Here is a 16,247-nt window from a genome sequence, read left to right as displayed (position 1 = left end):
CACAGTACATTTTCTTTCTTTGTTTAGACCAGTACCATTCAGTGCTAGCCTTTTGCAAATTTAATTACAAAGCTGTCAAACAACAAAGCAATAGAATGAAATACAGTGCAAGTAAGAATGCAGGGAGTTAGTCTCTTGTTAGTTTCAGGAACAACAAAAAAATAATGCAACATTGAGAAATTTTAGTTTAGAAATTTTGCAGACAGTAGCCAGCAAACCAGAAACTATGCATTTAAAATGATTAAGCTTGTATTGTAGAGAATTTAAGTCATCAAGAAAGTTACTGTAATCCAAACTAATACTGGGAGGGCAGATTCCTGTAGATTTCTATCAGAGACAGTTTGGGAGAGGAGAATAAGGTATTTCCAACGACAGCACAGATGCAGATCACATGCTAATAAGCTCTGACTTGACTTTTAATTCACACTAGACTGATGGACTAATATTTAGAATATTTGCTTTTCTTTTGAACTTTTAAGGACATGCAGATAAAAATAAGCCACTTAGAAGAGCAGCTCAAGAACTCTGAACTAATTGGGTTGTAAGTATTAGCAATGCCTTCTATTTTACTTGAGAGTATCCAGAATATTTCCACACCAGCCATACCTGAAACATATGTTATTGATTATAAGTTAATACAGTTTATGCAGTATCAAACAAGCTCCTCAAATTTATGTAGACTAGCTTATTTTCTGTTACCTAATCATCGAACCACAAAAATGCGAATTAAATTTAGATGTGGAAAGCCTCATCACACTCTTAGCAGATTCCAGGAGCAGCTTATCTTTTCCTCAGAATAGACAAATTGCAGGGCAGATCCTGGATATTTATTTCAATTCTCTTTCTGTACCAGGTTCATATTATTACTTTGCAGAATAAAGAGCAAAAACAACAGCTTGAACAGCAGCAGTAAAGGCTGCAGCTACATAGTTATTTTCAGAGAGTTAGTTTCAGAGTAACAGCTCTCTTTTCTTAGTCAGAGTTCAAGTGTCATTAAAATCATGTCCTGCCACACTACTGGGCTGTAGTTGCCTGTATGTAGTGAAATATATAAAATCTCTGAATTTCAAAACACCACATCCTCACAGCATGATATAGATACAGAGACCAGCCCATGTGCGTTAAGCACTAGGTTTTTCACTCTCACTCTTCCCTTTCTCCACTGTTCTATGGTTCAGAAATCCTCTAAATTCAGTAAATGCGAAGGATTAAGTATTTCTCCTAGCAATCACTCCCTAATTATGCACAAAGTATGAAGTGCTGGCAGTAGGTATGAGCCATTTAAAAACTCCTCTTTCAGTCATGTGAAGTGATTTGAGATTCAGCTTTGTTCTCTGTGTTCTGAAGAGTAATGGCATATGAACTGTAACTACAAAGGCTGAAAAATAATATAAGGTTTAAATTAACAAGATTTTTTGAGGTAATTTTTCAGCTCCTCTGCTGTTTACACTGTTAGAGCTGTCCCACACCTCATGGGACATTCAGATGCTCTAATTTTAATTGCTGTAGTGTCTCCATCAGACAAAGTTGGAGGACATCACAGAAGAAAATAACAGACCCTTCTTCCCACCTTGCTGCCATGATAGTGTACGTTTGATGGGAAGATTCCGGAAATACTAATGCTGCTCTCCTACAATGCAATAATCTAAAAACTGTTAGCTCAATGCCAATGTTATCCACTCTTACTACTGTGTGGGTTCTTTGGGACTGCAGAGTTTTGTTTGTTGTCCAAGACTGGATGAACCCACAAATTCAGTTTCTATAGAGTAATTCCTAAAAATTACTACAAAGTAAATGAGTTCCTAATCTAGAAGCTTATAAATACATGAGAAGGGACAATATCTCACCAAGAGAAGTTTGGGACTCTCCGTTAGTGATTGTATAAAATGCAGCAGAATAATGTATAGCACAGCAGCCTTGAAATAATACTGAGAACAACTAAGTAGATGGTCACTACTTTATTTTTTTTCTGATTACAGAAAACTTTCAAAGCAATTGCAGAATCAAATAGAAGTCTTGGGAGCAGGAAGCAGGTAAAAGAGAAGGGATGAAAAAGAATACTCAAGATAAAAGGCATGTGGTTTGGTGGAGGGAGACATTTGAGCAGTCTGGCAATAAAAGCTGACAAGAAACAAAATCCTGATTTCAGCCTGTTAGCACAGTCAGCTGGTATCAACAGTTGGCCTAGAAATTCAGCATGTGCCTCTCCTTGTCTCTGCTGTTGCTCCTAAAGGATGACTCCAGCCTGGAAATCCTTACTGCTTCCCCTTTGCCTAAGGTGATGCTGGAGAGAAATGTTTTTTTGGAATTTGACTGCCCCCAGACGCCATGCTCTTGAGGTCTTTGCTTATGCCTAGACAAAGCAAAGTAGAGATGTCCAACATGAAGCATAGCAACACATACTTCAAGAAAAGAAGGAACAAAACAAGACCAACCTAGAGACATGAGATTTAAGATGGGGAGAAATGGGAGGAAAGGAGAATAAAACATTTCTTATAAAGTTCTCAAAGGAAATTCTTGGTTGTGCCATCAGTCTAGTCTTTACTCTTTATTTGTTGCTCCGCAATATTATTTTTAAAGAAATCACTTTTGTAATAAAAATCTGTAAGAAAGTCCTCTCCACAATCCAAGCATCTGTTAGGTTGCAGCTTTTACTCTTGCTGTAGTCTTCATTAATGAGCATGAATTTCACAGAGCTGTGTCAGGTGCAATTTCCATTGATGTTTCTTTTTGCTCTGCAGCCAACAAGAAGAGAAGGTGGACAACTGCACAAGCTCTCCCACTCAGAAGACATCCATGGTGAAAGAGGTTAGAGAAAAGAGCATTATACTCCTTACACCTGCTCTTGCAGGGCCTCCTCTATCTTTCTTTGTTCCAAGCTGGAAACCTTCTTGTTTCATAAGATGTGATTCATCTTTGAGGTTTTCAGCCCCAGTGGTTCCTCATGTCAGCCCCTGTGTCTTGGGCTCACTACTCCTCACTCAGTTTTGTTACTTTGTATCACACTTAGAATTCTTCAGTGTTTGTCCTAGAAATGAGAAAAATTCATTTAAAAGTGATTCATATTTCTTCTTTCCCTTTCTAGACACAGAAATCAATGACTGGCTACCTAAAAAATATATCTTCATGTCTTAGGTAGGTGAAATATTTTCATTGCTTGCACATTTGGTTAGTTACACGTACAGCACCAAGGTGTTGAGATTATTCTGATTAGTGCTGCAACATCATGGGAGAAATAGCACAAGCAGGGAAGAGAAATGTGCTGCAAGAGTAGTGCTGTTTATGTGTACAAGCTCAGTGGAACAACATTAAATACTGAAGTAACTGGAGTACAAACTCTGTTCTGGCACTTGGGTATGTTGAGCTATGAATCTGCTCACCTGCCAGCTCTGAAAATGCAGAACTTGCAGCTGGCAAACGTCTCCTTCCCTCAGCATGGGGAAAGGGAGGAAGGCCTAAAGTCTGGGCATGTGGTTCTCTCCTGGGTGCTCTGTTGTCAGCCCTCCATTAAACCACTTCTCTGCAGTACTTCCCCCATGAGATGGATCTTGAGAGCAGCTCCTCATGGGGGCCGTTCTCCTTTCACCTGCCTGGGCTAAAGTAATGTGGACTACCTAAGCACCAGGGCAAGTGATGCCACCTCTCTATTTTCTTAGTCTTGGCAGAAGGTGGTTTGAAGAAAAGGAGATATTTATAGATAAAATCTTCAGTTAGTTATCTTGTTGTCACCACAGAACTACTGTTGAAGGTATTTATGTGTATTTCATTAAGGCCATTGGTGTTAGAGTCACCAAATATTGCTCATTTGCTTTGTCCCCTTACATCACTCCAGCACCCACAGAAGTATCTCCTGACATGCATTTGTCTCTCTGTAGTGGTTAAAAGGAAAACAACCTTCAATTTTCCTCTCTGTGGTAGGAAGTTTTAGGTTTGATCTTGTAGTAGTCGTCCAGAAAATGGATTGACTGTTGTTTCCCCTCCTGAGGATGGAGAAGTATTTTTACTGCTGCATGACCAAACACAATTGAAAAGTGCTTCTGGCTTGCTTTATCAGTGAGGCTTCATTTCCATTTAAATCTGTGCATTTTATTGTCAGGAAACTGTTAGTGCTAACACAGGGCATTCACCTGTGGAACTAATATTCCAAAAGGAACAGGTAGAAACACATAGGGTTTCTTTGAACAAAACAATGGAAAAGCTGTATTAACTGAGCATGGCTGGGCTCACAATGAATGATACACATTTCAAATATAACCTCAGGCAAATTTCTTCCTTCTAGGCTTCAGTTCCCCACCTGTAAAATGACAATAGTTTTATTTTTCTCCATTTTGTGTCCTCCTCATGTATTCACACCACAAAACCTTTGGTGGCAAGAGCTGTCTTACACAGTAAGTGTATTACACTTACTGTAAAGTATTACACACTTCTCACTGATGGACTATGTGGTAATATTGCCAGCACCAGGAAGGAAGAAGTCTGTTTTGATCAGGGCAAAGAGATACAAGATCAGATACTCCAATACTCCAATACTCCAATAGGCTTTAATTTTAATAGAGCTGTTTTGCAGTGTCTCTGTTTTTTCCTCTGTGCACTTGTCTTCCTTGTTACAGGAACAGTTTGTGGTGGATTGGCAGGCTCTTGCTACATTCTGGCTGCTCTTTTATAGTACTGCTTTTATTTTACAAATACTTATCTGATTTTACCTGGATATGTTGTCTACTGAAGAACATCTCCCAGCAGTACTTCAAAACTTGTGCATGGCCACATTAACCCTAGAAAATTTTAAGGACTCCACACTGGACTTTTGTATGGTTGCTGTGTTGCTTCTGTGAAGACACCACTTTACAATAAAGCTGTCACTAATGCTGAAACCACGTGGTGATGTCTGTCTTTCCTGTGTGAACTGCATCAGCCCCTTAGAGGAAGAAACTAAATACCGTGTACCTCAGTAAGAGGGTGTGTGCTCAAATACATTCTGTTGTTTGCTGCTGGAGGTGGGTCTGAGATGCAAAAATTGCTTCAACTTTCACATTCTGATCCACCCCCCAAGTCCCCAGGTGTCCTGCCCCTATTAGCACAAGCATGAGAGATGGAAATCTGTAATTAAATCTAAATAGGATCTTCTGTTGATGCAAATTAAAATGACCCCATTTTAAGCAGAGCAGTGATAACTGATAGGAGCTGAAAATCTGTTCTAAAAATGCCACTTGCAGACAATTGACCTCCTTGCTGTCTAAAAACAGAAGACCTGCAAATGGCCACACTTGTCCACACAGAGCAATACCACTGCACAACCACAGCAAGCTGCTCATGAAGGATGTTAGGTTGCCACCCTTGCTAACAGTGTAGGGACTATCTACAGCAAGCTGTGGTGTACTTTGGAAGTCTCTGTTCTGCACAGACCATGTGTGTGACAGGACTTCAGATTTCAAATGCCCTTCATGGTTTCTGTGTGCTTCACCGAGTGGTCAGGCCATCCCCATCTACCACAGCATGCAGAAGGCTTTGATCAAGCTCTCACTGGTCCCACAGGACAGTTCTTTGTGCTTGCTTAAAGAAGACTTCCTTTTAGGCTTGGCTGCCTAAAGGCCTTCATGTCCAGATTTTCTACTCTCCAGAAAGCTAACGTTCACCATCCATCTTTGAATCAGTAGACTCTCTTTAATCACTGTGGAAAACATACTACATGGCAATGTCGTATGGAAGCACTGTAGGGCATGCAGATTGTTTGTCCTCATTACAAATTTTCTTGCCAAATATCTAAAAGGAGACCAGGATGGCTTTACATACAGAAGATGTTACTGCTTCTGGGTTTTAAAAGGCTGTCTGAGTACTCCAGCAAGTATCAACTGGTATCACTGTTTCCAAGTCTCTCTGATAATATTCTTCCCTGCGTCTTCCTACTTCACTGCTCCTTGGCTGCATGAGAGCTGTGGGACAGTCCTGTCTAGCTGTGGTTACTAAGTCATGCAACACTGAATTAGAGGTGTTGAAGATTAAAATATCTCAGAAAATGGTTTTAAATTCCTTTTTATGTTATCTCCTGGTTAGGAGGAACATGAAAATTCTTCCCTAGCAAGTCATTATCTTGCAGGGCTGTCTTGTCATATACCCAGTTGCTTTTCATGGGAAGTACCTGATGTGCAAAAGGAGCTGAAGCACCAAAAGCTGGGAAAGCAAATACATGTGAATGTTTATGATGGAGAGAAAGTGTGCTGAAAGCAAACCATGGCAGCAAAATGTCCTGTTTTTATGTAGAAAGTGAGAGTTTTCAAGTTTGAAAAAGAAAATCCACTAAAGATCTGAAGAGGAAATAGGACTGTAGGAAGCCCATCTTATGAGACAGGACATCTGTAGGAACTGGTGGAGAGCCTCAATGTATGACAAACATCTGTGAAAGTCTGAAAATGTCATCTAACTGACATGAAATGTTGCATGCTATATTTTCTGCTGCTTTCTGCTTTCCTGCATGCAGCTCAGGGCATGCCTTTCACACAGGCACTCTGTGTCTGACTCGCCACACTGCACGGGACTCTTGTAACCTGAGGGGAAATTTGGAAGTGTGCTCTGAGAGGAACATCTGTGCTTGTCTCCGTTTAAAAAAAATGTCCTAAGCTTATATTATTCCCTGTAATTGCCATAACCCATCAGTTGTGATCCTTGTGACAGAAGTCATTAATAGAAGAAAGTGCAGTGGGGAATAATTTTAGTACTGTTGTTCAGCCCTGTAAGTGTGAATCTTTGTGGCCAATTGAGAACAGAGTTTAAAACACAAGATAAAGCAGCATGGCACTTGATGGTGACAGGAAAGAAAAGACGTTAACAGCCCAGCTTGCAGCTGTGCCAGGTGGAGTGGGTGGAAGTTGCTGCGGGGGGGGGCATGTGTGGGCAATGGTAGAAGTACAGGAGAAATCAGTTCTCTCTTTGCTGCTAGAAGCCAAAATAATCTCCCTGTGTTGTCAACTGTCAGCTCCTCCTTCTCTGCTTGGGCAGGAGGAAAGGGACTTTCTGTGTCATCCCCACAATGCCGCACTGGATGGGACACTGGATGGAAGTATCTCCAGGATCCACAGTGGAATTGGTAGTAAAGGTGCTGCTGGGAGCTGCCTTTTGAAGCCTGGTAAATAGCTACAAATGCATCTGCCTTGATTTACTGGATCTGCCAGCAGGTCTCAGTTGCCTGGACCAGGGAATAATACCATTGTTTGATATATTTTCACCATTATGCTGGTTGGGATGCTCAGGAGTGCCCCAGCCTGCTTCCCCTGATCAGCAGTGGCTTCACTTCGTGTGGCCTGCACCACTGTCCTGTTGTCTACTGTGTCTTGATGGTTGGTGTCACTGATCTCTTTTATAAGGTTTTGTCCTTTTGCTACTTTTTCCACTCTCAGGTGGAGAAAAGGTTGCTAAAACCAGGTGGGTGATGTGGTCATTTGGGTTCAGACTGAATTGTCCAATAGATCCTTCCAAATATCTGTAACTGTTTCTCTCTGAACCAGGGAAATGTATTTAAGGGTTTTCTTTATAATTTAGAAACACCGTGTTAATGAATACTCACAGACCCTCCTCAAAGAGCCTGGAGGTATGGAAGGGCACAGATGAATAACCAGGCACACTGCAAAGCAGGGTCCGATTCCTGTGTGCAGGAGAGCCACCCAAACATTGACACTCTAGGGGTCCTAGACAGTTATCATTTCTCCCTTCTTTTACTGTTGCTGCCCTGGATGGGTTAAAAAAAAAAAAAAAAAAGCTAGTTCACTGAGGTTTGTTATGGCTGGCAAGTACCTGTGTGGTTGCTATATTTGCATGACCCGCTCCCCAGAACAACACTGCCCCTACCTTCAGCCCACAAAGGACTGAGTGATGTGCATGCAAGAAGTTTAGATGGGTCCACATCTGAAAGCCTGAACAAGTATCTGGAAGAGCAGTTTCTTGAAGGTGACTAAATAGGAAACCACATCAAGCTCAGGAAATCCTGTGCACTGAAAATAGCTGGAGGACAGCACTCAGGGGAAGTGTCATGTATCTTTGTCCTGTTCTTATTGTCTGTGGAGTCTGCTTATGGACATTGTTCTTATACATTCTGCACATTAGACACATTTATCAGTGCTATCAGTCCTAACAAAAATTAACACATTTTCCTTCACCCTCACAAAACTCAGGTCGTAAGGTAAAAATAATTCATGATTGGGTGGGGGCGGGAGGACACCTTGTAGGAGGGGGAAAAGGAGAGAAGTAAAGGCTCAGTAGTCAAAAATGAAATGGTTTGAGCCAGCCTAGCCCCACTGGTCAGAGACGGGAGCAAAGGGCCTGACTATGGCTTTCTGTGAGGAGCACTGCCACCGGGGATGGGTTGCCCAACAGCAGTGCACAAAGCACCCCACATGCAGACCCTGTGGGCACTTTGGGCAGCCCTTTCCCTACCTCTGCAGGTGGTGGAGGCTCACTGCCCAGGGTGGATGCAGTGGTAGTCTTGTTGTAGCCCCTTTGGCTAGATCTTGGAGCATTACTGCAGACAAACATGTTAAGGTGGCCCTCAGGACAGCACTTTAGTCGGAAAATGAGCCTGCTGGCAGGTAATGCAGTGGTGATACAGCATTTTCATTTATTCAGGTGCATCTTAGTAGATATGCTGATGGCTTCCGTTTTAGATATTTGCATACACTGTGATGGTACCTGCAGGCCTGGAAGAATGAGCAACAGTGGTTTTCAGGTCTTGCGCAAATGCAATCCTTGTGTTGGCAGGTGGAGATACTCAGATACTGCCAGAGAGAAGACACAAAGGATGAGTCTGAACAGGAACAGTCCAAAGAGGGACAGGAAGCATGTTCCTCTGTGATTACAGTAGGCTAGTGTCCAGGCATTTGCATACATTATCTGAATTAGTGGGGAGAGGCTTAAGGCTACAGGAGTTAAAGCCAATGATTATCATATCAAAGGGCTTTTTGAATAAGTATCAGAACAGACATTTCCCTCTCTAAGTGTTACGGGTGCTTTTTGTTTTTTGCTTTCTTCCTGAGATCAAAGTAACAGCTTAATCTTCTTAAAGAAGCCTTGATAATTTGTTAAGGAAAAATCTGGCTCTGGGATGAGGTTCATATTTTAAAGCCATAGGTGGCCAACCTTGAGCAAGCAAGAAATGTCTAGATTCGGAAAAAGGAGATGAAATAATTTCTGTCATTTTCAGGGGGAAAATGCCTAATGTCTCCTAAAACATATCATAATTCCAGGACTTATTAATGTAATTTCCAATAACTAAGAGAACTATACTTTAAAGTCTGAGCCACACCATCTGGTTCTGTCACTGCTCAGTGCCCAAAACATATGGTCAGAGAGAACATATTTCTTTTCTCCTTCTCTTCTGTCTCCCTTTTTATTCTGCCTAGCCTCAGTATCTTAGTTTTCCTTACAATGAATTTATGTGCATAAACTATTTATTTGCCTTCTCTCTTAATCTGTCTCTGTGATTGTGAGCATCACTTAAGCCGGACTGGCAACTCCACATTTCACCTTGTCATAAAAATTATTCACCTTAGTGCATATTCAGTCTCCTAAATCATGATGTATAAAAATTAAATGGTTCATAAAGATGTTCATCGTGTCATTTTGCTGCTTTTTTCCCATTACCAAGAACCATTTTCATGTCAATTTACCGTTCAGTTTCCAAAATCCCAGGTACAGGGAAAATGTGGTGATAAGGTACAGCTGTTATCTACTGATTAAAATGGCTTTGAGCAGCCCTTGTATGCAGTATGTTTTTTTAACTACACTGTGCTTCACCTGAGTGAAACTCTTTGAATACGACCTTTTCACGCTAAATAACTTGAAGAACACCCCGAAGAGCAATTTTTTGCTGAGACCTTTTAGCTGTGTTGATCTTCATGTGTGGATCCCAGCACACATGCCCCTCTATCTTAAAATATATATTAACTTTAATGTGAAGAAGATGATATTGCTTCACTCATTCTTGCCTGTAGGCTGACTGACTGAAGCACTGTTTTCTGACTGTGAAAAACTTTTGAGAGAAACAAAGGTTAATGGAGGTCCAGTTGCCTGATTCTCGTGGTGGTCATGGTGAAGATATTGCCAGTGCTGTGCAGTGTGTAATTTCATTAAACCTCCTCGTTACTTTCTGCAAAGACCTCCTCATTGCAGAGGATTTGGTTAATACTTCTCCCTCCCTTGTGCAGCTTTCAAGTTTGTGTCCAAAGCATAACGCATCATTACCATGAGATTATTTATCCAGTACAGGTCTGCTGGACATTGCGCATAGCTGTTTATACAGAAATTGCAGAATTAGTGCCCACAGAGCCATAACAGAGGAGGGCTACTCACAGATTACTGTGTTTCTGTGGAAAGCAGTTCAGCTGCAAGGAGATGAACAGGTCCTGCACAACCATCTCTCCAGCAGAAACTGAATATCCTTAGTTCTCTTTCTGTTTATGATCTCTGACTAAGGAAAAGAGTTTCTGTAGCCCATTATAGTGTTTATTACAGTGATATGTCCAAAATACGGAATGGAATTTGAATAATTGTTTTTGCTTCAAGCAAATTGCTGTGGTAGTATTTCAGTTTTACTGTTAATCAATACAGCCTAGCAAAATTCAACAGTGTGAGGAGAAGCAGATGTGCTGATGTCCTTAACAGCAACCAGGACTGTCTTGATAAAGGGATGTTTAACCTGAATTGACTTTTCCAGATGCAGCAAGGTTCAACAAAATAACAAATGCATCAACATATGGTACAGACTTGACGTTTTCATCTGACTTTCATTGGTGACCCAATCTTACAGTAAAGGTTTGGAAGAGAAATAAACTACCCCAGTTTGGAAAGAAAATATAGTATGACTGCTCAGTAGGAAAACTACAGAGACATACTTCTGTTTTCAGGGATGAGAACAATTTTTCTGCCTTTCACCAGGAGCATAGGGAAAGCTGAATGACTCTGGGAAACCATTAGCATTACTGCCTGTTGTCTGTGGAGTTGTTTGCACGCAGTAGGGAATAATACAACCAAAACTGATGTCCAACAGAACAGCCAGAAGTATTTTATCTCTCCGGTATGTGAAATGCTGTGTTAAACATTACTAGTACAAATGTTTATTTGAAGAAAAGATTGTCTTTAAGTTAAGGCTTTGGCTTAACGCTTTGGATATGTCAAGTGTCTTTCCACTCCTGCCTGGTGCCATGGGTAAATTATTTAGTTCCGGTGAGCCTGAGTATCTTACCTACAAAATTCTGACCCTATTTAATTGTTCTGCTTTGTTTTTCAAAACTTTGTAAGTCTAAAATACACAGTCAGCAGTGGATTGACTGTGTGTTTGAGGAGTGCCAGATGCAACTGCACCCCGACAGTGAGATAGCTGTCCCTAGTGAACAGAAGGGGAGAAAATGTCTCCAAAATGAGTGATTAGTACCTTCCTGAAAGATCTGTGGCTCTGATGTTGTGCTTCACACAGGAACTTCTCCGCTGCTCTGCCTGGAGCTGCTGAGATGAACCTCTCTCCTACTTCAGAAAAGGGGACAGAGGGACCATGAGATGCTCCTCCAGGGGCAGACTGCAGCTACATTGTCTCTCAATGTTTTCTTGTCCCAAATGACTGTGAAAGCAAAGAAAAAAATACATATTTCATCTGCATTGAATTCTCTGCAGAAGAAGACTGAAATCCTTTTAGACCTCTTGCAGCACAGCTCTTTGCCCCACACAGGCAAGGCATCAAGCCCTGGTGCAACAAAAACATAGGCAGTAGGTCGTTCCCTCCTCCTGCCACCCAGAGATGGCAGGATGCTCTCTAGGGGCAATCCTTGCTCCCTGAGCATCCTGGGGAGCACTTGAGGTTCAAACAAAAGACCAAGGCCATGAAAAACACAGCAGATGCAAAAATGCCTTCACTTCAGTCAATTTTGTAAATTGCTTCTGTTTCAGTGGCCATGAAAAATATCTTTCTTTTTATGTTGAAAAATTATTAACTGAGTTGTGAGTTGCCATGGATGCAGTATTTGGTTTATTGCAGACTTTGTTTCTTACTGTGCAGGACTTCACTCTCAGCACTCTCCTGGGCTTATAAATATTGAATAAATTGGTCCACTTTTTCTCAAAAGTCAGAGGCAAAATTGTCAGTAATTCAGAGGTATGGGCTCAGGCCTGTTATATTGCATTATATTTTTTATAGCTGTGATCACCTCTGTTTTGGCAGTCTCCCGATTCTGTCTGGCAGGTCAGGCTTCCATTCAGGTATAAATAAATCTTCCAAACAATAAAGAAAAATCACTTAAAAAAATTACCTTCCCCTCTATAAACCCATACAGGAGACTGTCCCTTGGAAGGCTTTTGGCTGGGACTCCATGGCAAACACTCTCATGAGTACACAAAAAATTGTAGAGAAACTGCCTCTGCATTGCAGCAAAGTATTTGAAGAAATCAAAGTGATCTGCATATACTATGGTGTTTAGCTGCAGTAGTTTTCCAGGCAGCCACAGTGTCAGGGGCTGAGTGGATGGTGCTGACAGATAAATATTGTAAAATTTCTTGGACTGACTATGGCTGCAATTACTGTAATGAAACAAAATTTGTCTCTGGCCCTGTCACAAGTTATTTGCAAAGAAATAGGTAGGGATAGGGTCTAAATCTTCAGTCAGTTGGCAATATTGTTTAAAAAAATATAGAAATTGCCTTATACTCAGCAGTTCATTCTTCTTCTGCTCTAAACCATTATCTCCCTTTTCAGAGGAAGGAGCTCTGCAGATGCACAGCTTTTTGTATAAATATTCTTTCTCTACAGTTAAATCTTAAGTATTTCTTCATGATTAGACAAAAAAAAAAAAAAAAAAAAGATTCTCACCACTTCAGGGACAGTCTTGAATTTGAAGCTGCATTTCCTGTGCTCTAGTACAAACCATCAGACTTTAACCCTCCTGTTTATCCACCTGTGCAATTCAAGCCACGCAAGGACAGCTTGGACTGCAGTGGAGTATGGGGGCTCAGCAGAGCAGGACCTAGACTGTGAGATGCTCCTCACTGGTAGATCCTGGAACAGTTTTCATGCAGGCTTGCTTCAATGCATTTAATAAGCCACCTTGTGATACTTGGAATGGTAAAAACCTGCCAACAGAATTCCTCAATTCCTCAAAAAAATTGAATCTGTCTACAGTGACCCCTGTCTTACTCAAGTGACTTTTGCATGCAAAATGAGATGTCTAAAATGGAGAACAAGGATAATGTAAGGGCTTCGCCAAAGTTGCTCTAAGTACTGGTATCCATCATTATTATTATTTTTTCAGTGCTGGTAGCTTACATGGCTTATTTTAAACAAGCAAACAGAGAAAAACATGACACTTCAATGCTCTTATTTTAGGACTTGTTATATCCATCCCACCTTGCTGTTAACAGTCCTGATTCAGGGACTGCGATTTCAGAGCAGGGTAAGTAATGGGATCATTAGATGCACCTTTCCAGTGTGGACAAGACAATTCAATTTCTAACTGGGCTGGTCAGGAGAGACACTTTATTCTACCAGGCTGATTAAACTAGTTCCACCCCTCCCCATTCTAATTTTACCCTCCCGTCCCAGAGGACATCTGTGAGTTCCCAGGGCTTAGCTTCTGTCTCAGCTGAGGGACAAATAGATAGCCAGGGATGCAACAAAAGTTGGGATGCTTCTGCATTGCCTGAGAGAACTTGAAGGGTACAACACCGGGAAGGACTGATAAAAACATTTTTCTCATGATTACCTGCAAAGGATAACAGTCTGATAACCACTGTAGGAGCACAGTGTGTGCAGTGCACAAGTGCCAGGAAGATCCTGTGCCCTGCTCCCTCCTGGCACAGTAAAGAATATCTAGAATGCCCTTCACAGGAGTGAGAATGGGGAAACTGTCCTTCCAGCTTCATGTGATTAAAGTTTTAATGCTTCATATCCTGATACACTTTCATTTTTTCAGACTCAACATTCTTGCAAAGGCATGATTTCAACTGGAAAACAGTTCTCTGAGACAGAGAGAACAAGATAGAGGGAGAAATGCTCAGCTCTGCTTCTTGCTTCTTGGACTACTTGAGCAAAATAATTTCTTCTTTGCAAACTGGGAGCTTTTTGTCCTGCAGTGACAGAAGTTTTACAATAGTTATGGAAATTCAGTGGAGGAAAAATGAATTCTGGAAGAGAACAACAGCAGTACACAAAGGACATCCTGAGGATTATTGGACCATACTGGGCTCAAGGCGATTGGAAATACTGTAGGTGAAGGGCAAATGCCACTTGACAAAAAATGGTGTATTTGACTTTAATAAGATTTCATAAATCCAGGCTTTGAGAAGCAAGAGAGGACTGGGAGAATGAATCATCCCAAGCAATTTCAGGGTGGTTTACATAGTCTGACCCTTTATGTCAAGCCACCCATCTCTTCTATTTTTAATATAACTAGAGATGGGTCCAGAATTTGAGGATTAGAGGTAATACTTCCCAGCATTTGCAGATCTTCGGATAGAGATTTTTGGCTCATCTGTCAGCAAAGATTAGGTGCATTTGCAGAGTTTAGAAGCAGAAGTACACAGGAGTTTTTCCAAGGTTCAGGTTGCAGTATGCCTCAAGGTTTTGGATCGAGAAAGTTTTACAAATCAAAACCAGAAGTACCTGAATTGTGAGAACAAAGATAGGAAAGATTTCCACCTGATGATAGCTTTTCTGTTATTCAGTAACACATATTAACATGATTGAAACTACTTTATGAAGTTCTGGGGTAAAGAAACTATTGTTCTTATTTCCTAATTGGGCTATACAATAACTACACTGAATTACACTGGAAGTTTGGAAGTACAAAGGAACTTTCTTAAGTAATACCAGTTTGTTAAAATACAATTTGATTTTATTTCTTCAAAGGTTTAATTGCTCAAACTGTCATCACTGTTTCTTACTTTTACTTGGATTGAGAAGGAGACTTCAAATACCCCAGGCAATATTGATTCTTCCATCAGCAAGACTTTGGTCTGCCATGCACAGCTGATAGCTACGACTGCTTTCCCTGTGTTATATCTTTGAGTTAAAGTATCAGAGCCATATGGGATAGCTGTATGTGAAGCCTGGTTCTGGGAGAATCACGTTTTGTTTGCTTTCCCATGAAGACTGTACATAAGCTTGTTTTGCTGTGGTTTGTCTGGAGCTTTTTATTACTGGGAGGGCTGTTTTTTTGGTGGCATAAAATAAGAGCTGGTGTCCTTGACACAAAGGCAATTCATATCATCAAGGGTTTTGCTTAGGGGTATTTTCTGTTCCACTGTTAGACTGAGGTGGCACAGAACGAACACCACTCCCACCTTGGTGGTCACCTTTTTTTGCCTTTCCCAAAAAACAAAATTTATGTTAGCCAGGGAAAGTTGGGCTGCTTTTGCAGCTACAGCAGGGAGTGGTACAAGGAAAGGGTAGCAACCACTTCTGCAACCAAATGACAAGCTTCATCCATGTGCCACACTAGAAAAGGTGACATTATGGGCAACATAGCATTAGGGTTTTTTGAGACACCAGTCATAAAAGTGAGTGTTTCCTCCAAGGCTTTCATTCAGATGATTTTACAGCCATTTCAATTGAAAACAAGGCTTCTCTGACCTTGGCTTGATTAAATGATTTCACTTCACTGAAACTCTACTCTTAACAAGCATGTGTCAGAGCTGATTATGTTCATACCCACAAAGTTAAGAACAAGTTCAAATTTGTGGAATTTAATGAATTCCCTGTTAAACAGAAGGAGGAGAAAAGAAGAAAAAACAAACAAACAAAACAAAACAAAACAAAACAAAACAAAAGGGTGGGGGGGAGGAAAAACACTTTGAATTCTAGTTCCTGGTCTTGTATGGGAGTCACAAAAAGGCAGGACCCATTCACTGAAGTAAGTGCACTTAGCAAGGTATTTGTAACCTTAAACAGTAGGAGACCACACGGGCTTTTATTATATTAACAGTTGTTACAGTAATTATTGAATTGATTTCTATCCTTCAATATCTATTATGAGAGGTTTGGCACTTGTGACAGCAAGGATCTATTCTGTTGCTGTATTTGCCAGACAAAACATATCGAGGATACTGGTATTTAAAACCAAGCAAGCAAAATTACCATCATCTGTCTAAATTTAAAATATAGGTATACAATGTAGTAAATACTTGCAATCAGTACAGCTGAATTCTTGAAACTGAATCTGCTGTCTTCTTTTGCTGCCCCATAAGATGACTCTAGTACAAATATAAGGCTTGGCCAATAA

General features: G+C 40.8%; 1 protein-coding gene across 14 annotated transcripts in view; it reads left to right on the top strand.

The window, feature by feature from the left end:
- The window catches only part of LOC311433166 (uncharacterized protein), a 140,345-nt gene that overhangs the window by 89,996 nt on the left and 34,102 nt on the right, over positions 1 to 16,247 (top strand). For 12 of the 14 annotated variants that reach the window (XM_084512028.1, XM_084512027.1, XM_084512026.1 and 9 more), the window contains 5 exons: positions 480 to 541; positions 1,980 to 2,033; positions 2,742 to 2,808; positions 3,086 to 3,135; positions 4,611 to 4,871. In XM_084512028.1, coding sequence (XP_084368154.1) covers positions 480 to 541; positions 1,980 to 2,033; positions 2,742 to 2,808; positions 3,086 to 3,135; positions 4,611 to 4,770 — 393 coding nt within the window. In that variant the 3' untranslated portion in view covers positions 4,771 to 4,871. Of the gene's footprint in view, positions 1 to 479; positions 542 to 1,979; positions 2,034 to 2,741; positions 2,809 to 3,085; positions 3,136 to 4,610; positions 4,872 to 16,247 lie in introns of those variants that run through there. The other 2 variants (XM_084512021.1, XM_084512020.1) reach the window with 1 other exon arrangement.

This window comes from Aythya ferina (assembly GCF_964211825.1).
Source record: "Aythya ferina genome assembly, chromosome: 2".
Taxonomy (NCBI): domain Eukaryota; kingdom Metazoa; phylum Chordata; class Aves; order Anseriformes; family Anatidae; genus Aythya; species Aythya ferina.
This window is presented reverse-complemented; position numbering and strand designations above follow the sequence as displayed.